The sequence below is a fragment of the Ananas comosus genome, linkage group 1 (genome assembly GCF_001540865.1).
Source record: "Ananas comosus cultivar F153 linkage group 1, ASM154086v1, whole genome shotgun sequence".
In the NCBI taxonomy this organism is placed as follows: Eukaryota; Viridiplantae; Streptophyta; class Magnoliopsida; order Poales; family Bromeliaceae; genus Ananas; species Ananas comosus.
Window position 1 is genome coordinate 1,423,123 of NC_033621.1, and position 21,616 is coordinate 1,444,738.

At 37.5% G+C, this 21,616-nt stretch overlaps 3 protein-coding genes across 4 annotated transcripts; 2 read left to right on the forward strand and 1 right to left on the reverse strand.

Moving 5' to 3' along the window:
* Window positions 2,072–4,394, reverse strand: LOC109712810 (cyclin-D2-2-like). The gene is made up of 6 exons (XM_020236579.1): window positions 4,079–4,394; window positions 3,542–3,628; window positions 3,302–3,400; window positions 3,004–3,202; window positions 2,785–2,903; window positions 2,072–2,683 (listed from the first exon to the last, which is right to left on the reverse strand). The coding sequence occupies exons 1-6, from the start codon at window positions 4,361–4,363 to the stop codon at window positions 2,447–2,449; spliced, it is 1,026 nt and encodes a 341-aa protein (XP_020092168.1). The 5' UTR covers window positions 4,364–4,394; the 3' UTR covers window positions 2,072–2,446.
* On the forward strand, window positions 7,682–9,366 carry LOC109712804. Its single transcript, XM_020236570.1, has one exon. It carries the CDS (start codon window positions 8,194–8,196, stop codon window positions 9,358–9,360), a length of 1,167 nt encoding a protein of 388 aa, XP_020092159.1. The 5' UTR covers window positions 7,682–8,193; the 3' UTR covers window positions 9,361–9,366.
* Window positions 12,312–15,593, forward strand: LOC109712818 (ADP-ribosylation factor-related protein 1-like). 2 transcript variants are annotated; one of them, XM_020236589.1, is made up of 7 exons: window positions 12,312–12,468; window positions 12,988–13,194; window positions 13,854–13,994; window positions 14,359–14,467; window positions 14,616–14,677; window positions 14,881–14,984; window positions 15,163–15,593. In XM_020236589.1, the coding sequence occupies exons 2-7, from the start codon at window positions 13,102–13,104 to the stop codon at window positions 15,263–15,265; spliced, it is 612 nt and encodes a 203-aa protein (XP_020092178.1). In that variant the 5' UTR covers window positions 12,312–12,468; window positions 12,988–13,101; the 3' UTR covers window positions 15,266–15,593. The 2 variants fall into 2 exon arrangements, with proteins under 2 accessions (XP_020092178.1, XP_020092181.1); XM_020236592.1 differs by having other exon boundaries at window positions 12,993–13,194.

Consider the following 21,616-nt stretch of genomic DNA (forward strand, 5'->3'; position numbering starts at 1 on the left):
TCATATAATAGCTTTGCTCTCCAAAAAAAATTCCCCCAAAAATCCCCCTTTCCTTTTTTGAGAATAGAGAAATACCACAATTTTAGCAAAAAATGAAAGATCATCTTTCTAGGTCCCACAGATCAATCAGTAAATTGTAATTGAAGTTTCAGGCTTTTTATTTCAGGTGTAAAGGGTTTTTTTTTTTTTTTTTTTTTTTTTTTTTTGGAGTACAATGTGCTCTTAGTTTTGGTCAATCAAAAGTGCTCCTTGGGATGTTTTGCTGTTGTTTTGAGGACCAAAATATAAGTTCTGAGTTATCTACTTACTTGACACCCATGGGCCACTCTATCTAGCATTCAGAAATAGATTAGAATTGTTTTAACAATTCAATTTCGCTTGCTCGTAACTTCTTATTAGGGATTCGATAATTCCATTTTAGCAGGATAATTTGATATTCAACAATCTCAGCCTCGTCTCATGACTCTTCAAACTTGCAATATTCTAAGTCTTTCTTTTTTTTTTCAATATTTTTTTTTATCTTATTCTCTCTAATTCAATTCAGACAAATTTTTTGCTATATTTTCATCATAATCTAGCTAATATAACCTGAAAATTCCAAATTTATTTATTTATTTTCTCAAATTAGGCCTGAGGTCTGCTACAATCTTGGGAAACAGAGAGGTAGGCATGCTGTAGTTGGCCCACAGGCAGGCACAAGGACAAATGGAATGGGATCACCACCACCCACACAGCATTCAATAAAAGAAACAAGCCATTTACCCTCCACCATATTCTTCTAAAAATCCTCAAGATTCATACAAACAAGTAATTCTAAAACTCGACAGAACTGAAATTCAATGGCTAATGCTGATCTTAAGAAAGATTGGGATGAAGGATAAAGGGTGCGAATTTTCTACGTGCGCGTGCACAGAATTTTTTCTCGCACGTATCAGAAAATTCTGCACACAGAATTATAAGCAATCTGAGTCTAAGGATAAAGAAGTTCTTGGAAATGCCACCCCCCTCCCACCCAATTCCTTTTTACTGTTTGACCAATTGCAGGAAAATGGCTCTCTGGGTATTGCATGCAGAAAAAAAAAAAAACTGCCACCCTCTTCGAAAGGGGGGGAGGGCCTCATAAAAGAACAGCAGCAGGCCTTCACCACCCTTTTGACTGAATTCATTGAAGCCCTTCTTGATTAACATAAAATGGAATAGAATAGAAGGCACAAAAGCAAAGACTGTAATAATTGTTAGATGTAAATTTATGCACTTACCATTTTTTGAGGGAAAAATCTATGCTCTTTGAAGATACCCTCACACTAAAAAGGCAATCTAGGGAAGTCCCTCTTTGAGGTTTCTTGTTACTTGATGTGGCACTGATTTCACAAACTATTTGATGATCTTTCCTCAAACCTTATTTTTTGTTTTGGCGAAAACGCCGATAAATGCCGATGATGCTTAAGGCTTTTGTTAGGAAACTGAAATGAGAAAAAACTAAATTTAAAATAGAATTTTTAAAAAATGTTATTGAAAAAAGTTATCTGAACATTTTTGAAAAACTAAAGTTGAATAGGACACTTGCATAAACCACACCAGGGCCAAAAAAAAGCTCTGGCTAACTAACCAAGAGAAAATAGTATAGGCCTCTGGAGATTAGATCATTGGAAGTAGTTAATCCTTACTATGTAGTATGTATGTTTAAATAAAGACAAATAAGGGGGAAGCACAAAAAGAGGACCCAAACCAAACCAGGAGGGGTATAATTCCATCATCATATTTTAACTCCCTCAACATCTTATGCAGGAAACATGAAACTTCCAAGGGGTCCCCCCCCAACACTCACCTCCTATCATATACTAACAAATAATGTGTTTGTTTTATGTGAAAGCCCATACCAGAATATGTACTCAACATTGGCTCTTCTTTTTTTAACATAAGAGGCACCAAATCCCAGAGTCTAAGCAGACAAGCAGTCAAACTATACAAGGACACATCAGATATGTATATACCATTGCTTAAAACTATCACAATTCACAATGGCTTTTGTAATTAAAAACTGCAACTCTTTTCTTTTATTCTTTTTTTTTTTTTTTGTCTGTTTCCAATCCTTTTATTTAGCCAGCCTTAGATCCCAAAAAAAAAGAGAGAAAAAGAAACCACCTCATAAAACTTCAAAAGGGCAGCAAAGAAGAAAAAAAAAGAATACAAAATTAAACTAACACATCTCTCCCCAAAATTTTCGCCTCACAGTCGCTTTTCTGTATCATGCTTCCAACTCATGCTGGCTACTTCTATCATCTTAAAAGCATGATATAAGGAATCCTCCCAAAGGCATTATTTCTTTTTTCAATTTTTTGGTTCTATTCATCAAGTCTCACCCATCCAAGGTTTTTGGGCAATTTGGAGACCACACCGAAAAAGAAAACCCTCATTAAGCACATAAACCCTTTTTTTTTTTGAATTATGAGACTGATGGGTTGCTTAGTTTTCTCTTCTTTGCAGCTGGAGAGTGCTGAAGAGGATTTGCATGTGACCCAACTGTAATATCATCACCACTCTTAGAACTTAGGCATGTAGCATCCAACACACCAATTGGGCTCTGTGGCACTGATGAAATTAATGGAACAGTTCCATTACCTCTCTTCTTCTTCACCAATATCACTTCTTGAATCAATTCATGACATGCCAACACTCTCTCCTGCAACCAACATTTTTCTTTTGTTCAAAACGCATTTTTTTTATATTTTTTATTTTCATAGTGAGATAAATATCTTAGTATGTAGGAAATACACTCCTCACCTTATCTACATGGATGCCACTAAGAGCATTGCTAATATCAAGAATTTGACTATCTTCTACTGCTGCCAGTGCCGCTGCAGCAGCAACCTCAGAAGGCTTGAATTGTAGAAACTCAATCCCTGCATTTATTTTTTGACCCAACTTGCGCATTAGACTTGCAATCACCAACACAGTGCAATAGGTGATGAAATTGCATATTTATGTAATACTCAGACTAACCTTTGAGTGTGCTCAATATGAGATCGACGGATTGCAAAATCAACGTATTTGCCGGGGTTTTCCCAATGAATTTAGTAAGAAAGTGATCTAAGAAAGAGAAAGGAGTCACAGCCTGCATCCTCCACTTGAGGGTGCTCAAGACTAAAAGCTCCATCCTTTGTATGGTTTTTGGTTCAAACACATATTTTGCCTCACCAACCTGTTGGAAATCGATCAATTTTATTAACCGATTGTTCAAATAAACAACTTAAGAATTTTTTTTTAAGAAAAAAATATCTATTTTCGGTCCATTCTTCACCTGTAAATCTAGAGGTAGAGGAATCTCAGTCTCCTCCATTTTCACAGCAAGAGATAAGCAGGCCACCGACAGCAACTGTGTCATCCAAGCCTTATCTTGCTGGAAAATTACGAAAGATTAGAAAATGGAACCAATAATTTTAATCAAATTGAACAAACTTCTTTTAACAAATTCCACAAATATAGTGCTGCATAAGATAATCAAGGAAAAGTGTAATGGTTGTTTTGAAAATTTTCTTACAGGGAATTCATAATTGGAGAGAAATCGATCCAAATAATTTACAGATAAATAGGCACTCAGTGGTCCAAAATTGTAATGACAATGAACCTGTCCATCAAGATAAAAACAAATATTAGTCACATGGTATAAGATTGGGGGGAAATGAAGTAAGAAAAAGAACAAAAGAAAAAGGTGAATCTTATTCCTTTCTGAGAAATAAAGAGGAAAACAAACAATCCCCAGATGGAAAGCATATAACATATTGAACTATTCAATCATACATTTCCTTTAAATAGATCATAGGAAACAAAAGAAAATGTGATAATAAGAAACTAATAAGCATTATCATCAAAATGCACATTTATATGGTGACATCAGAAACAACTCTACAGCTAGTTGAATAAAGAAGATGTATCCCCATTGATCAATAGGCTCATAAATCATGTACCCATTTGCCCATACATCACCAAGAATAAAATGAAGGCAAAAGACCATTGGTTAAATCCACAAACAAAAGAGAAAATGGTTAAAATAAAAAAATAAAAAAACCAAGTGCACCTTCAAAATCCAATCAATGGCATCTCTTCTAACTGATGCTTCAAATGCCCCAATCTCCAACCTCTTGAAATAACCTTCCATTGGGAGAAGCTGAGGCTCCCTCTCAACAAGCAAAGCTACACATTCCTCTGATTGAGGAGGAAAAGTAACATAAAAATCTAAATAAAAGCCACTCCTTTGGTTTGTAATCAGGTCATCTTCCTCATCAGCATCAAAGCAGAGGGTATTGTTGTTCTCCTCTGAGCATAGGAGGGAGGATGAAGCAAAGCCATATCTAATCCCCATTTGAGATATAGATTACAAAAAAAAAAAAAAAAAAAAATGGAGTTGAAGTGAAAAAATGGGAGAGCTTTCCTACTTTCCTTTGCCTTAAATGGGCTATTACAGTGAGAAATAAACCTAAAGGAAGGAGCTTTCCATGTTTTTTGTAGAATAAGTAGATAGAATAGGAAGAAGAGAATGGGGGGCACTGTTTTGTAGGGAGGAAGAAGAAAGAAACCTGGCCTGGGCAATAATTTCTTCAGAAGTAGAGACAGAGAAAAAGACAAAGTTATTGCAGGGAGGGTGTGTTGTTAAAGGGACTTGGACCAACCAAAAGAACTCAAGTTACTAACAAGCATTGGACTAAACCAGTGGTTGTTACTCAAAAATGTCCTCTTGTATACTGAGACTTCAATTTCTACTTATGCTTGTCACGCCTCTCAAATAAAAAGGTTCCAATACTCAGTTGCTTCTTATTTTTAGTGCAGTTAGTAGTTTGATGATTAGTATTCTAAATCCTAAATTAGGTACCTAATTATTTTACATAGTCTGTGCGTAACCACAAAAACTAAATAGATAAATTTGTGTGTAGAGCTACTATACTATCAAAAGTATAAAGTAGTTGGTGCTTCCGATTTTTTAGCCCTTGAATCAAAAATTTTACGGCTGGAATGATAGCGGTCCCTTTAGGATTGAGTGGTCTCCATTGGTTAATAATATTAATCCAATTGCTAGAAATAATCAATGGGGTTGATCTAAAGGCTAAAAAATCGGAAATACCAACCACTTTATGCTTCTGATAGCATAATAGCTCTACTCTAAAGGCTTGTTTGGTTCGAAGTCGGAATCAAAATAAGCTGGAATCGGAATTGGAATGACTCATTACCTAATTCTGTTTGGTTCATCACCTGAATCAGAATCGAAATAAATCATTTCCATTGTCGGTGTTTGGTTCAAGTAAATATAAAAAAAATGTAATCAGATCAATATACTAATTTTATCTTTAGAATATATAAATTTAAATTCAAATTAAAAATTAAAAATTAAAAATTTACATCAAAATTTTGAAATAATGTCAAAATTTTAAATCTATTTTTTTAAAAAATTAAACTTTAAAGTTGAGTGGATAATTCAAAATATAAACTAAATTTCGATTTATTCAAATTCAAACTTAAAATTATAATTTAAATTTTAATTTGAATCCATAAATTTAATTTAAGTTTTAAATAAAATTTGAATAAAACTTTATATGAATTAAATTTTAATTTAAATTCAAATTCATAAGTTAAATTCGAAATTCTTGATTAAATTTTAATTTTTAATTCAAGTTGAAATTAAAATTTAAAATTTAAAATTTAATTTCTAAATTTAAATTCATATTTTAATTAAAAAAGTTAAAATAATAAATTTAATCCGAATAAATATCCATTCCGTCCGGATTCAACTTCCAATCCGGCCTTCCAGGCCAGATTGGAAAAAGAGGTGATTAAAAGATTCCTATTTCATTCGGGAATCGGAATTGGAATCGGAATGGAACTTCCACGTACCAAACACTCACAAACGGATTCGCCCATTCCGATTCTGATTCTATGGTGAAAAAGAAGCGAACCAAACACGTCCTAAATTTGTAGAGTATATACCTAACGAAAGTTTGTCTTTAATTAATGTGTATGTAGTCTTAATAATAGTAGACTTTATTATAAGTATGCGGCGCAAATGCAATGCAGTTAAGTAAGAATTGTTTTAACTAAGAATGAAACAAGAGCAGGTATGAGATTCAAAAAAAGAGTTAATTGGATTGGATATGATGAAAGTTGGAACCAAACTCTAACATACTACAGGGAAAGCACTTGGACAAATTGGCAACTTAAGTTAATTGGTGGATAAATCCCTGCACATTAACATATAGATTGAGATTTTTTTTATTTTAATCAATATATGATTAGCATTCTTAATGGGAGGACTCGTGCAATTAACATGGAAGAGAAATATATGGGTGAGGACTGGAAGAGTAATTGGTCAATCTTTAGGGATCGTAGAATTGCATTGAGCTTTTAAGAACGATTCTCGTAAAAATAAATGATGAAAAAAAAAAAGTTATGAATCTAGAGTTTGAATGAAAAGCACTTGACTTTTTCATTTTAATTTAAATTTATTAAACAAATCAAATTAGAAATACCTTGAAAATTATTGGTTTTCTTACCTACGGGCTGTTAGCTATGTTAGCTATAGCTCCTTCAGTTGAAAAATAGATACGGTCACTGAATTTAAATCATTTTTGCATGTAATTAGGAACCAATTAATCCCACTAGAATAGCCCAAGTCAAAATAAGTGAAAGCACGGAGGGAGAAAATAAATTAAAATTCACGACTATATCAAAAAAGTGATACATAAGTGGGTGGTTCATCGCACCCATATTTTCCCTACATCCAAAACTCACACGAACTCAAACAACTGGACTTTACGTTTAATCAGGCCCGGCCCAAACCAAATCCGGGGTTTCCTTTTTGGCTTTTAGGCCAGGTCTCTCATTTAAAAGGAGGGAAAAGGGCCCAGACACAAATTGGGCGCTCTCATTTCGAGTCGGGCTATGCTTGTTATTTGAAAAGAGGGTATTTAGTTAGTTGCCCAAATGTTTTACTCTAGTTTTCAAACTTTTAACCGGATATTTGATTTCCCGAACTTTTGAAAACATTCAAAGTGTTTGCACGATCTATTCTTGAAGGTGCACTATTGTAAGAAAAAAACCAAAAAACAGATACAGACGTTAAACTAAACAAACACTAGATATCGGATTTCATTAACTTGGATCTTGGTTTAAAGATTTGAAATTTAGGCAATGATGAAATGATGAACAAGCACGAAAAGCACCAAAATGTCAAGATGAATTTGATCCGAAAGAATAGCCCGATTAATTCTTGAATTTTTAGACAATTCGAATTAACGCAACTCAGACATAACTAACGTAAAACCTAATATTCCAGGAACACAAGTGACCTAAACCTGAGACCGCAATCTGAAACCACGAACTAAAACTCAAAATGACTCAACTCAAACTCGACCCGAAACCTCTCATCTCAACACAAACCCCTCCCCTCTCTTTCTAATCTATATCCTACCACGTGAAACATCCAGATCCTGGTGAATTTTGCATGCTCTCAAAAAATAAAAAGAGCAAGCACTATCGCATCCCACACGCATCCAACCCCCTGACACGCTGCTTCTCCACCCTGCCACCATCGGTCTAACAAATTTCCCGCTCTTTCTATAATTATCCTTAAAATTGCCCCCCCCACCTTAAATTAACCACCTCTCCCCTAATATAAAACCCAGCCCCTTATTTATCTCCCGAATCAAATACTCAACGCTAATTATAATCCTATTTAAATCCCTCCCCTTCTCCCTAATCAACCCCTCCTTAATCACTCTCACCACCATTTTTTTTTTTTGGTTTTTCTTTCTCATTTTTCTGTGCCTCGTTAAATTATTAGACCTGGCCGGTGGAGGCGGAGATACAAATCCTAATGAAGTAATCCGACGCATCTCCGCCGTCCATTGGTACCGGCGAGGTAAAGCGCCATGGATCCTCGGCGCATGGAACAGTTGATGCTCCTCTGCCTCCGATCTCAAAGCACACGTGTCGCTCTGGTGGGTGGTAACCACACCGCGGCCCGCTTCTGCACCCGCTAATCTCGCCGGATCCCCCACCCCTCTCCACTCTCTCTCTCTCTCTCTCTCTCTTTGGTTTTCGCCCGTTTCTATTTCTCTCTCCTAGAATCTCTCTCTCTCTCTCTCTGTAGATAGAAAACACACTTACAGTTACCGCACTTACCGGAAAACGAGTTCGGCGGCGATGATGAAGAAGAAGACGACAATGGCGTTGGGAGGGCTCGGAGTGGGCGGCGGCGGAGTCGTGATCCGCGTCCCGCCGCCGCGGCTCCTCCGCCTCCTCGCGCGATCGGTGCTCATCGCCGCTGTGGTCGTCTCCTTCCCCTGGATCCGAACCCTAATCCTCCGCCGCGGGGGAGCCCACCAATCGCCGTCGACGTCGCGCGCGATCGCCGAGGAGCTGTACCTCCCGATCCTCCTCGCCGATCTGCGGCACCGCGGCCTCCTCCGCCACGGCGCCGCCGCCGCGTTCCTCGGCGACGCGGGGTCGTGGCTCCCGTTCCTCAGGCGGAGCGGGATCGCCCCGATCCCCGGCTATCGGGGATGCGCCGCGGCGCTCCTCGGCGAGGGGTCGCTCGACTTCGTCCTCTCCGCCGAGGGCGCCGCGAGCCTCGCGTCCATCGACGGCGCCATCAGGGTCGGCGGGGTCGCGGCGGTGCTCGTCGGGTCGGAGCCCTTCCGCGCGCCGGAGAACTACCGGATCGCGTTCGAGCGGCGGGTCGGCCCCGCGGTGGTGGCGGTGCGGAAGATCGGTGCCGCCTCGGCGTCGGCGGGGGGGCGGCGGCGCCTCATGGCGGTGGCGGAGGAGGCGAAGAAGGAGGCGCTGAACGGGCTGGAGGACGTGCTGCTGGAGCCGCCGGGGCGGCGGCGGCGGCTGCGGCGGCGGCCGAGGTACCTGCCGGAGCTCACGGGGGACTCGCTGGAGGGGTACCGGAGGCGCGTCTTCGTGGAGGTGGCGCCGCGGGGGAGCGGCGGGAGCGCGGCGGCGTGGTTCGAGCGCCACTACCCGAGGGGCAAGCGCGAGTTCGAGATCATCCGGGTGGAGGAGGTTGCGGCGGCCGATGCGGCGAAGGAAGGGGGCATGGCGGAGTGGCTGGAGCGGAACGTGAGGGAGGAGGACTACGTGGTGGTGAAGGCGGAGGCGGAGGTGGCGGAGGAGGTGGTGCGGAGGGGGCGGAGCGCCATTGGCCTCGTGGACGAGCTCTTCCTCGAGTGCAGGAACCAGTGGGAGAGCGACAAGGCCAAGGAGACGAGGACCAGGAGCCGCAGAGCCTACTGGGAGTGCCTCGCCCTCTACGGTAGGCTCCGGGACCAAGGAGTCGCCGTTCACCAATGGTGGGGTTCCTCTTAGATATAACACACATCTACATCTACATACATACATATATATATATATAGAGAGAGAGAGAAACAGAGAGAGGAGGAAGAAGAAGAAGAAGAATAATAAGGAGAAGAATAATCTGGAAGAATCTAGAAGAATCTGGAGATAATAGAGAGAGAAAGAGAGAAATGGGGAGAAAAGAAAGGAAAAAGAGAAAGGAGGGAGGAGGGAGGGTGGGTGATAGGAATGGAAAGGGGGGTTGTGTGCTTTTGATTGATGTTCGAATTGATGAGTATTTATATGTTTGTGTGGTGGGGCCGTGGGGGGGAACTGGGACGGGTGAGGAGTGTATCATCATTTGATTTATCTATCTACTAATTTATTATTTTTTAAAGTTTATTCTTCATGTTGTATTAATTGGATGGAAAGGTTTTTGTTGTATTTTCTTTTTTCGTTTATGGAGTAAATAAATCAAATGAATTTGGGCTTAGTTTGGTTTTAAATAAATTGAAAGTTGTTTGAAAGTCACGAGAACTCTGATTCTATTCTAATTCATTATCTCTCCCTTTCTTTCTACACAGAGCTATAAATTTTTAATCTTTTTTTCTCTCTCTCTTGTTCTCTGCTCACCCCAAGCCAAGCCTTGAAGCTCCCAAGTTATCAAGTATGAGTAACACCATATACCCGCTGTTGTCTACTTTGCCATTAATTGTGTGTTTAAAAAATATACAAAATATTTTTAAAGTAAAAAATTATTATTTATATAAAATTTTGATTTTAATTATATATGCTTAGATAGTTTAATTCAATATTTGTCTATATAATTTATTTATTTTTTAGCCGCATAAATAAAAATTAATAATATAGAGATTGAAGGTGGAAGAGATAACATGTGAGGCCAAAAAGATTAGACATTCAACTCATAAGTTATTTTTCTTCATATTATAATATCATATTTCATGTAATTACGTTATACTTTGAACTATTAGACATATTTTTGTATCAAATTGCAGATAATGTTCTATACAAATTAAACTATATATTAATCGTACGAGGTTGAGAATTTCAAGCGGCTCATTTAGGGCTCGAGCTCGCTTGACTTGAAATTAGGCTCGCTCGAGCTCGGCTCGAATTAATTTCAAACCAAGCTTGAGCTTAAATTTAGGCTCGAAATTAATTTCAAGCCGAATTTGAGCCGAAATAAGCTCGCTCGAGCTCGGCTCGTTTCCACCCCTAAACCTGCCCTCCTAAATCGTAATTTAACAGTTTTATTTGACTTAATGATTGATACCTGAGATAGCAAATTCGAAACCTAATTACTTTATATTTTCGACTAAAGTTATTTTTNCAGAGCCTACTGGGAGTGCCTCGCCCTCTACGGTAGGCTCCGGGACCAAGGAGTCGCCGTTCACCAATGGTGGGGTTCCTCTTAGATATAACACACATCTACATCTACATACATACATATATATATATATAGAGAGAGAGAGAGAAACAGAGAGAGGAGGAAGAAGAAGAAGAAGAATAATAAGGAGAAGAATAATCTGGAAGAATCTAGAAGAATCTGGAGATAATAGAGAGAGAAAGAGAGAAATGGGGAGAAAAGAAAGGAAAAAGAGAAAGGAGGGAGGAGGGAGGGTGGGTGATAGGAATGGAAAGGGGGGTTGAGTATTTATATGTTTGTGTTGTGGGGCCGTGGGGGGGGGAACTGGGACGGGTGAGGAGTGTTTCATCATTTGATTTATCTATCTACTAATTTATTATGTTTTAAAGTTTATTCTTTATGTTGTATTAATTGGATGGAAAGGTTTTTGTTGTATTTTCTTTTTTCGTTTATGGAGTAAATAAATCAAATGAGTTTGGGCTTAGTTTGGTTTTAAATAAATTGAAAGTTGTTTGAGAGTCACGAGAACTCTGATTGTATTCTAATTCATTATTTCTCCCTTTCTTTCTACGCAGAGCTCTAAATTTTTAATCTTTTTTTCTCTCTCTCTCTTGTTCTCTGCTCACCCCAAGCCAAGCCTTGAAGCTCCCAAGTTATCAAGTAACACTATATATCCGTCGTTGTCTATTTTGCTATTAATTGTGCGTTTAAGAAAATATACAAAATATTTTTAAAGTAAAAAAATATTATTTATATAAAATTTTGATTTTAATTATATATGCTTAGATAGTTTAATCTAATATTTGTCTATATAATTTATTTATTTTTTAGCCGCATAGATGAAAGTGTATAATATAGAGATTGAAGACGGAAGAGATAACATGTGAGGCCAAAAAGATTAAACATTCAACTCATAAGTTATTTTTCTTCATATTATAATACTGTATTTCATGTAATTATGTTGTACTTTAAACTATTAAACATATTTTTGTATCAAATTGTAGATAATGTTCTATACAAATTAAACTATTGATCGTACGAGGTTGAGAATTTCAAGCGGCTCGTTTAGGGTTCGAGCTCGCTCGACTTGAAATTAGGCTCGATCGAGCTCGGCTCGAATTAATTTCAAACCAAGCTTGAGCTTAAATTTAGGCTTGAAATTAATTTCAAGCTGAATTTGAGCCGAAATAAGCTCGCTTGAGCTTGGCTCGTTTCCACCCCTAGTTACGTGCGATGAAAAAGTACGTTGAAAAAATACCATATTTGTTTCGGTACGTAATATTGCGTTCGGCATATCGCGATGAGTAGGTTATTATATATTTTCTGCGGTTCTATCGAAAAACGTAGAAGCACATCCCTATATAATTTTTTCTCATATTTCTATATATTTTTTTCTCAACTCCAGTTTATTTAATAGTATTTGATAAATCTTAATACCAAACTAAGCCTTAATAGATGGAATGCTCCCCTACTTAATAGGATCCTAACTGGATTCCCAATTTTAACCGGTTTGTGTTGTGGGCGAAATTCCTTACCCGGTTTCCTACGGAGTCAACTTCGGGTTCGGATCCATCGCTCGTCTTCTTCCGCGCCCTCTTCTCTCTCTCTCTCTCTCTCTCTCTCCCGAATCACTCTCCCGGAACCCTTTTATTTTCACCATCTCCGTCTCTCTTAGAATTTTCTCATCATCGACTACGCCACCGACGTAGCTACTCTTCGAAGCACTCTTCTTCGTTACTGCGATCCCCACCGAGGTGCGTTAGATCTCACTTTTGTAATCGTTTTTTTAATTTTTATTTTTAGATGCCAAAATCGAACGCACTACTTTTCCAATTATGATTCGATCTGATCCGAAGACGAACCCTAATTAGCTCAATTTCTCGCTCGATTCCTCGTTGCTCTTTTGTTTTTCCCTCAATTCTCTGCTAGTAGATCTCTTCGCTCGATGTAGAATTGATAATTGCTTTACTGCTATTCGTTTATCTGATCTCTACTTTTTTTGGAGCGGGTAATTTATTAGATCTAATCAGTTATTTTTTCCGTTTTATTTCGTTATACTACAAAAATGTCGCTTGTTGTGAGATTCTCCTTTAGTTGCAGCTAAGAATGAAATTTTCGGGGGGCCAAAGTGTTTTATTGATATGAAATGGTACAATAAATATGTTTTAGGACGCTAAATTGCTAATTTTATGTATGGCAATTACTATTATTTAAAATGAGTAAGTGAAAGATCTTAAGGAAGTCGAATTTATTATATTCATTATTTTGTGCAGAGTAGTCGCAAGAAGAACAATTGATATTAGCGTGATTATTAGTTGGTCATTTTTTCCATTTTGAAGAGCATAACTCGAGTAAATAATAGTTGAGAAGAGAGACGCATCACAGCGATGTTTTCGTTGTTTTATGGACTCTGGAAGTATATGCTCAGCAAGACAGAGTTTCATGTTCTTATTCTTGGAATTGATAAGGCTGGAAAAACTGTAAGTGTTCTTTCGTATATGCTTTATTATTCGTGCACTAAAAGGTCGATGTTGTTGAGTCATCTGAATCTTATATATATATTTTTTGTTGATATGTTCGAGCTGCTTCGCCTTCTCTGTGATCAATAGTTATAATCAATATGTGACTAATGATTGTAATATATCCTGGATGCATACGAAGCATAATTTATGCTTTTCCTCTTGTATTCTTAGTAGTCACTATAGGAAGCAAATCTTGGTTCAGAACTTGAATTTATACTTCTATACTTTTGGTCAACAAATTGAACACGAGTTATAGTACTCTTTCAGAGGTCAATAACTAGTTTTGATCGGCATTCTAGGCTCCATTGCGCATGGATATCATGTTTCGACAACAGTTTTCATAGCTGGTAAAGTTGCTTGCATTTACATTGAAAGGTTTAAGCTAAGCTGAGTTCATCATCTCTTATTAAGTTCCGGAGATAGCATTCTCTGTGCCTTTTTTGGGTGGGGCATTGGTATATGATTCCTGTGAGGCATATGCTTTGTTAACAGCTTTTTTCAAAAGATCTGATCAACAAATTGACTTTGAAGAGATGTTGTGTGCTTATGCAATCATTAGCTGTTTCTGTTACTTAAATGTACTGGGATTGCCATTTATTATATTCCTATTTACGTAGACGTTGTTGGAGAAGCTGAAGTCAATATATTCGAAGATGGAAGGGCTCCCACCTGACCGCATTGTTCCCACCGTTGGGCTTAATATTGGCCGCATTGAAGCTGCAAATGCAAAACTTGTATTTTGGGACTTAGGAGGTCAGGTATGGTTCTTATTGAAATTTGCGATCTCTGATTTATCATGACTTATGCAGTGTTTGCCATTTGTTTGTTAGTCTCTTGTAAGCTTTGTAGTCAGTTGTCCCTCTTAGGAATGAAATACTTGTTTTTTAATTAGTGAGTTACAAATTTCTTAAAACCATCAAGCAATAGCAGATACTTGTAATATTATGCATGCTATTTTTCTTTTTTCTTCTTTTTTGGGTGGAGAAGATTGCATACGCTTGTTTCTGAAGATAAAGATGAATATATATTACTCAATTTGCTTGGTACACTTGGTCCTAGAAGAACTCCATATTATGGCATAACTTATACTCTTAGTAATGAGGCGTCAACTTATTCTTGCAGGTTGGCCTGCGCACAATTTGGGAGAAATATTATGAGGAGGCTCATGCCATAATATATGTTATCGATGCTTCTTCTCCATCATCATTTGAAGATGCAAAGTCTGCACTGGGTTAGTTCATTAATTATCTTAAGGAAGCTAAGTACATGCATTTGTTTTAGACCGCTGTTGTGAAGAGCCATTGATTGAATACATTCAAGTTCAACTAATTTGGTTCTTGTATTATTATTTCTTAATGGAAACTTGAAATTGTTTGCAGAAAAAGTGCTTCGGCATGAGGATCTGCGGGGGGCACCACTTCTTATATTGGCAAACAAGCAGGTCTGAACTGTTTTACCCTCTAATTTTCTGAAATGATTTCACCGCTATATTTATTACTTGTGGTATGAATTACTTAAAATAAGAAAAGTGATGATATAGAACATGCAGTGAAGCATGCCCCACATAGACAGCCATTCCACAAACATTTGCATCTTATTAGTCATTTTTTAGGGTGAAAAGGTGATATTGTTTCTTTTCAACAGGATCTACCAGGATCTATCTCAGCTGAAGATGTGGCAAGGTACTTGGATCTTAAGGAGTTGGACGAGAGGTTATACATGTTTCAAGCTGTATCTTCATATGATGGGTGAGTAAAAACAACCTCACTTAAAGAAAAGCATACCATTCTGCGTACGAGCAAGTTATCTTGATGTAGGATACGACATCTATATGTCCCTGAGATCTTACTCTCATTTCATTGTAAACTCGATCTCTTATGGTGATCTTGCTCTCAATCATCCATAAACTCGACGAGTTGCACACAGGACGGGGATAAAATTCGGCATCGACTGGTTGGTGGAGGTCATGGAAAGAAGCAAGCGAACAGAAATATTAAGAGTACGGGCAGGTGCAGCGGGACATGTTTAGCACTTCCTCTCTATTTGGTCTCGAAGAACTTCTCGAGCAAAAGATATAGGTGAGTACATACTGTTTGGTCACTTAGAATTGGCATTCCTTGCTGTATGCATTTTATTTGAGTCTGCGATCCGTTGATACCATGATTCTTGTTGTTCTTTGACGATCCAATTCCTACTTACTGTTGAAAATTTTCATCTGCAACTCTCTTCTTTTTTTTTTCGTCTTTTTTCCAACAATCAGGTGATCCTTAAATCATTCACCTTTATACTTTGGCTTGTATTGTACTTTTACATTGATACATGTTGGTAGGTATTTTATATATACGGTAAAAAGTCAATGATGATGCAAATTTTTTTTTATTTTTTTATTTTTCAGGAGTTAACTGATGGTAGGATCAAAATTAGGAACATTTAATCATATGCTTCTCCTCAATTTAGCTAAATATGTAAAGTAACGAAACATTAAATCTGATATCTCGGATATCAACTATTTTTGCTTTTTTGCTATCTGCTCTAGGAACGGTCGGTATAATTGGAACTTCTTTACAAGTGATGTTTGCATAAAATTGTTTAAAGATACATTGACAGTCATATTCATCAAAAAAATTTCCAACAATTTTGTGTTACAACAACTACCATATTTCTAGTTAGAAGAAGCTTGGAATGGATGCTTTTGTTTTAGCGTCACAAAACATTTCGGCTTTCTCAAAAATCACTTGTTGCCGAATGTTGCTCTTGTTCTAAAATCAAATCGAGCAGAAAAAGAATGGAGTTTTATTTTGTTTTGAAAGGAATTAGATAGTGAAAGCTAATAGATGGGCCCATCCGCCTAACCATCTCTATAAATATCGCATCATTAACTCATCCATCAGAAGCACTTAGGGGCTGTTTGGTTGCACGTGCAGTTGCAAATGTATACAATCTCAATTTCCATATTTGGTTTAGTACAGTTGAGTCCAACTGTTGCAGTTTCAACTGTACAAGAAGGTCCAAATGCTACAGTTGAAACTATATCCAAATTGGCTGCAGTTTCAACTGCAGCAGTTGGTAAGGATTAGAATCACCCACAAATTAACAATAATAAATAAATAAAAAAAATAAATAAATAATATATTTAATTATTTTAATCTGAAAATTTTTTACAGCCTGAACATTAACAGGGCCATAACCGTTGAGTTTACAAGACCGTGCCTCAATAACGCAACGGTCATTAGAACGTTAACGCGGCTCGGTCTATAAACCCCGGCTCAGGGAATAGCTTCTCCCATCCCAGAGACCCAGAGCGCTTTCCCGCCAAAATCAGCCTCCGCCTTCCCCAAAGGGCCCAAGATACGGTGCGGTCCCGGAGCGTCGCCCAAACCCTAGCTTCGATCGCCCCTTCCTTCAAACCCTCCCATGGCGACATCGCCCACTGCATCGGATCCTCCCTCCTCTCCGATCGCCGCCTCAGATACCGCCGATAACAATCTCCAGGTCCCTGCTCCACCCCCCTCTTCTCTCTCTCTCATCATTGCTCATCCTTTCGTCCTGATTCTTCTGTTCTTTTCTTGTTGCAGCCATTTTTTGTTTTGCACAAAGCATTGCCTGGGAAATCCGAGAAAAGGGCTTCTGGATCCGGGAGAACCAGANTTTGATTTACATATTAAAATTAAATAAATTAAAATTTTAAATGTGTCGATTAATAAATTAAAGAATTGTTGAAAAATATAAAAATATTATATATATCTATCTATTTATTTATAAATAGTAAGTTTAAATAATTAATAAAATTATATAATTATTTTATGCATAGTGAAGGTAATCTCACCAAACAAAATTCACAAATATAACTATTAGCTTCATATTACCAAACAGAAAAAAAATGTATCTACAGCAGTTGCAACTGTATAAAACCAAACAGACTAGGTGTAGTTACAACTATAGCATTTACAGCTGCATGTATTTTCAACTATACTGTTTCTGTAACTACATCCAACCAAACGGCTTACTGAAAAAGCCACGCCTTTGGCTTTGACATTTTTACCCTTCCAGGTTCTAATGTGGGTTTAACCACTTTCCCACTAATAAGTTTTGCGACCCTTTGCGACCCTTCTAAGTGATAGATCCTTCTTAGCGTTGATCCAGTGAATTCCCTCTCGATTCCAGAAATATGTAATAAAATGTTGACGTTAATTTTCATCTTGAATTCCCTCTGGATAGATGGTGTATCTCTAATATCTCCCTTCAATTCCTTGAGGCATCTTTGGTTTGGTTAGGGGATAGGGGATAGTGATAGGAATATGTCCTTATCCCCCTTTATACCCAAACACTAATTTTTTATTCGAGAGCAGTAGTTCTCAATTATCTATAATAATCGGTTATAACTATTTCCACCAACACCTTCATTTTCTATATAAAACTACCTAATATTTTTCTTCTTCCATATTATCTATCCAAACGCTATTTTTCTTATTCCCGGGAAGAATTCAATTTTCATTCAAATACTTTTTTTTTCTTATTTCCATACTTGTACCTATCCCTGTAATAGCTAGTTCTTGCTTATACCCGAACCAAACGGTACCTGAAGGTTTTCATGACAAATCGTAGAAACAATATAAACTTAGAGTCGTACGTACCAATTAAGATGTCGGCCAAATTTGCTAGACTCCAAAGGTAAGATAATTCGAGCGAACTGAAAATATTCTTCCGAGTTATAAAGTCATCTTGTATGTTTAAGATAACTATTGCCCTATGTAGAATATCGGCGTACCAAACTGATAATAAAACTTTCTTTATTATACACAAAATAACTCTCATTCACATACACCCAAAATACTACAAGCCTCACATACTCACTTCTCTACTTCACTACACCTCACAACACTTCCTCACCTCACACCACCACTCACACCCTTTCTTCACTACAACTCACTAACCCTTCACTCTTGTCTCTTCACCTTTACACACTTAGTGTGAAGGCCTTACACCTATTTATAAGCCTCCAACCAACTTACATGAGTACTCTAGAGTATTCTAGAGCACTCATTTCTAGAACTTTCTAAAATGCTCTTTTAGCAAATAGAGAGCATTTGTTTCTAAAGTATTCTATAAAGAGAGTGAGTATTTGTTTCTAGAGCACTCTAGAGTGTTCTATTATTAAGTAGAGAAAACACTTATTTCTAGAATACTCTAGAGTGTTCTATTAGTAAGTAGAGAAAACATTTATTTCTAGAGTACTCTAGAATGTTCTATATAAGAGAGAGAGAGAGTTGCAACTTTCACCCTATCGTGGTATATAGCAGCAATTTCGTAGGTAGGAATTCGTAGGTAGGAAATCTTCTAAAAAAAAGCAACGTGTTTTTTGCTGCAACCTTTTATTGAACCTCACAACATAAGCCTGTTATAATCCATCCACATCACGTTTAATATGCAAACTGTTATCCTTCATCGTTTCTGTGAGTTGTTAGAAACCATGAAGATATAATTAGAAATAATTTTCAAGACAAACCATCACCTCTTCCTTAGCAGAAAGATATAATGTAAAAAGAACACAATAGAAATGATATCGAAAAGATGGAAAAGATATCCATAAGAAAGAAATTTGTGAAAAACAACAAAAAAGGATTTTATGATTTAATTATACCTTAGATGAAAGAAAGTTTGAGCCCTTAGCTCTTTCATTGTTTATGTGAGTTGTTAGAAACCATGCAGAAACCATGAACAATTTGAGGTCATGATTAGAAATAATTCTCAAGACAAATCATATCTCTCGCTCAGCAGAAAGATATGATGTAAAAAGAATACAATGGAAAAGATATCAAAAAAAAAAAGAGTGAGAAACAAGGAACACGATGGAAAAGATTTAACTATACCTAAAAGAAAGTTTGAGCCCGGCCCTTTCTCTCCCGTTAGCTCTGGGGACTCTCTCCCTGTTAGCTCTGGAGACTCTCCCTTTTCTCTCTCAAATAGAAGAAGACGAAGAGAAGAGTTCCTGCAAGAGGAAGAAATGGAAGAAGAAGAGAGGAGATGGCGAGACCCTAACGAATATATATATATATATATATATAACACATGGTATTTGCTACTGCAAGATCTTGTGAAGTTCTTTCTCATCAAGGGCAAAACCTGCAAATTAAAGGTGCTTTTACTACTCCATAGGGAAACCAGGCACGCTGTTTGGAAGCAAATTAGTCCCAAAAAAAAATATATGGAGGGGAGATTCAAATTGTGACGTGACACGCCACGAAGCAAACCATGCACGCTGTTTGGAAGCAAGGAGCATGTTTTTGCTGACGTGGTGCTCTCTTCAACTGCCTCAACCAGTGAGCAAGCCACACGTGTTGCGGTGGTTAACAGGTTTTGCATCTCACACGTGCCACAACCCCATCCGTGCGACTGTGCGAGTTTGCGACGACCCATGGCATATTCCCCGCATCCGTTTGCCACGATTCCCACATGCTACATGGCCCCAGTAAAAATAGAAGGTACATACAATTATATGGGGACCCCCTCAACTATAATTAATTTTGAAACGGGGTCCTTGACTTTTTGTTTTCTTATTGCGAGTTAGCCTCTCAAATTTTTTTTTTTAATTTAAATTTTACACTTAGTTATGTTAAAATTTTAGTCAAATTTAATGATTCTCAGTCTAGTTTTTACTCTTACTTGCTAGCACATAGGTCTCATAGCAAAAGAGTGATCCTGTAGCAAAAGGACCAAATTTTTAAATAGGCATGGTGGCATAGTTGGCTAGCGCGTAGGTCTCATAACATAAGAGTGATCCTGAGGTCATAACAAAAGAGTGATCCTGAGGTCGAGAATTCAAGCCTCTCTCACCCCAATAATTTTTTTTTTAACTTATTATGTTTTTCTATTATTTTCTATGTTATTTAATTTAAAATACTATAACAAATTTAAGGTTGCTCTTACCTCATATCAAGTAAAATATCTACAAAATACATAAAAATGTTACTAAATCTAATATATATATGTAGTATGTTGGTATATAAAAAAATGATATTAAAATAAGTATCATTACAACAATATGCTTAGTTATTAGGAATAAGGATGTTCATGTTTCTCAATGCTGGAATTCATATGGGTGGAGACGGCGCTTCATTGGTAGAGGTTACGTGGCTTCTACCCCCTCCAAAAACAGAAGACAGTTAGGGATGTAAAACGAGCTGGACGCCACAGCACGGCACGGGTACTGTAGCACCAGTGCCGGGCCGGGCGGGCCCGAAGCCCTAGGCCGTGTTGGGCCATCAATTAGGAGCCCGACAGCCCGGCTACCCTCGGCCCGACACGGCTCAGGCCTGATTTGGGCCGTGACACTCGGGCCAGCCCGGCCCGCACCCCATGGCCCGAGGCAATTGCCTCGGGCCATGGGGTCTGAGTTCCTGGGGCCTCCCCAGGAGCTCTCCTCAGCAGACCAAAAGTCTATAACATTTTAATTTTTTTTTAAATAAATTATATAAATTTATTTATTTTTTAAGAAAATTAAATATTAACTTTAGTATAATTATTTTTTAGAATTTTTAAATATTTTAATCAAAATATTAATTTAAATAAAAAATATTTATTGTTTATATTTTTAAATTTCATGCCAAATTTATTGACAAAATTTTAAAGTAAAATACTTTTTAGGGCCGGCCGAAGCCACGGCCCGGCCGGCACGGTTCCGTTGCCTTCCGGGCCAAAGGGCTTGGCGGGCCAGAGGATAGGAAAATTGGGCCTGGCACGGCCCGGCCTGTAAATAAATTCGGACAGGGCCGGCCCGAACCTAGCCTGAGTTGGCACGAAAATTGTGGGCCGTGCCGGCCCGGCACGGCCCACATAACACCCCTAAAGACAGTTCAGGCTGCTCGAGGAACAATTGCTCCGTTACATCCCAAGTAGCGGATCTGACTCGTTCAAATGGAGATGGACCTCGCATCAAAAGTATTATTTCGAATCTAACTTATAAATTTGAATTTAAATTAAAATTTAATTTATATAAAGTTTTATTCAAATTTTATTTAAAATTTAAATTAAATTTATGAATTCAAATTAAAAATTTAAATTGTAATTTTAAGTTTAAATTTGAATAAATTGAAATTTAGTTTTATATTTTAAATTATCCACTCAACTTCAAAGTTTAATTTTTTTAAAAAAATAGATTTAAAATTATGATGCAAATTTTTAATATTTAATTTTTAATTTGAATTTAAATTAATATATTATAAAGATAAATTTAGTATATTAATTTGATTACGTTTTTAATATTTATCTGAATCAAATACCGACAATGAGAATGATTTATTTCGATTTCGATTCAAGTGACGAACTAAATAGAATTAGGTAATGAGTCATTTCTATTCTAATTCCAGTTTATTTTGATTCC

Excerpts from the sequence above, each read along its gene's own strand:
- LOC109712810 (XM_020236579.1), bottom strand. The coding sequence starts at position 4,363 with ATGGGGATTAGATATGGCTTTGCTTCATCCTCCCTCCTATGCTCAGAG. Across the intron at positions 3,629-4,078 it reads CCATTGATTGGATTTTGAAG|GTTCATTGTCATTACAATTT; the intron begins GTGCACTTGGTT and ends CTTGATGGACAG. Across the intron at positions 2,684-2,784 it reads GTGGCATCCATGTAGATAAG|GAGAGAGTGTTGGCATGTCA; the intron begins GTGAGGAGTGTA and ends TGTTGGTTGCAG.
- LOC109712818 (XM_020236589.1), top strand. The coding sequence starts at position 13,102 with ATGTTTTCGTTGTTTTATGGACTCTGGAAGTATATGCTCAGCAAGACA. Across the intron at positions 13,195-13,853 it reads TTGATAAGGCTGGAAAAACT|ACGTTGTTGGAGAAGCTGAA; the intron begins GTAAGTGTTCTT and ends CTATTTACGTAG. Across the intron at positions 14,985-15,162 it reads GCTGTATCTTCATATGATGG|GACGGGGATAAAATTCGGCA; the intron begins GTGAGTAAAAAC and ends AGTTGCACACAG.
- LOC109712804 (XM_020236570.1), top strand. The coding sequence starts at position 8,194 with ATGATGAAGAAGAAGACGACAATGGCGTTGGGAGGGCTCGGAGTGGGC.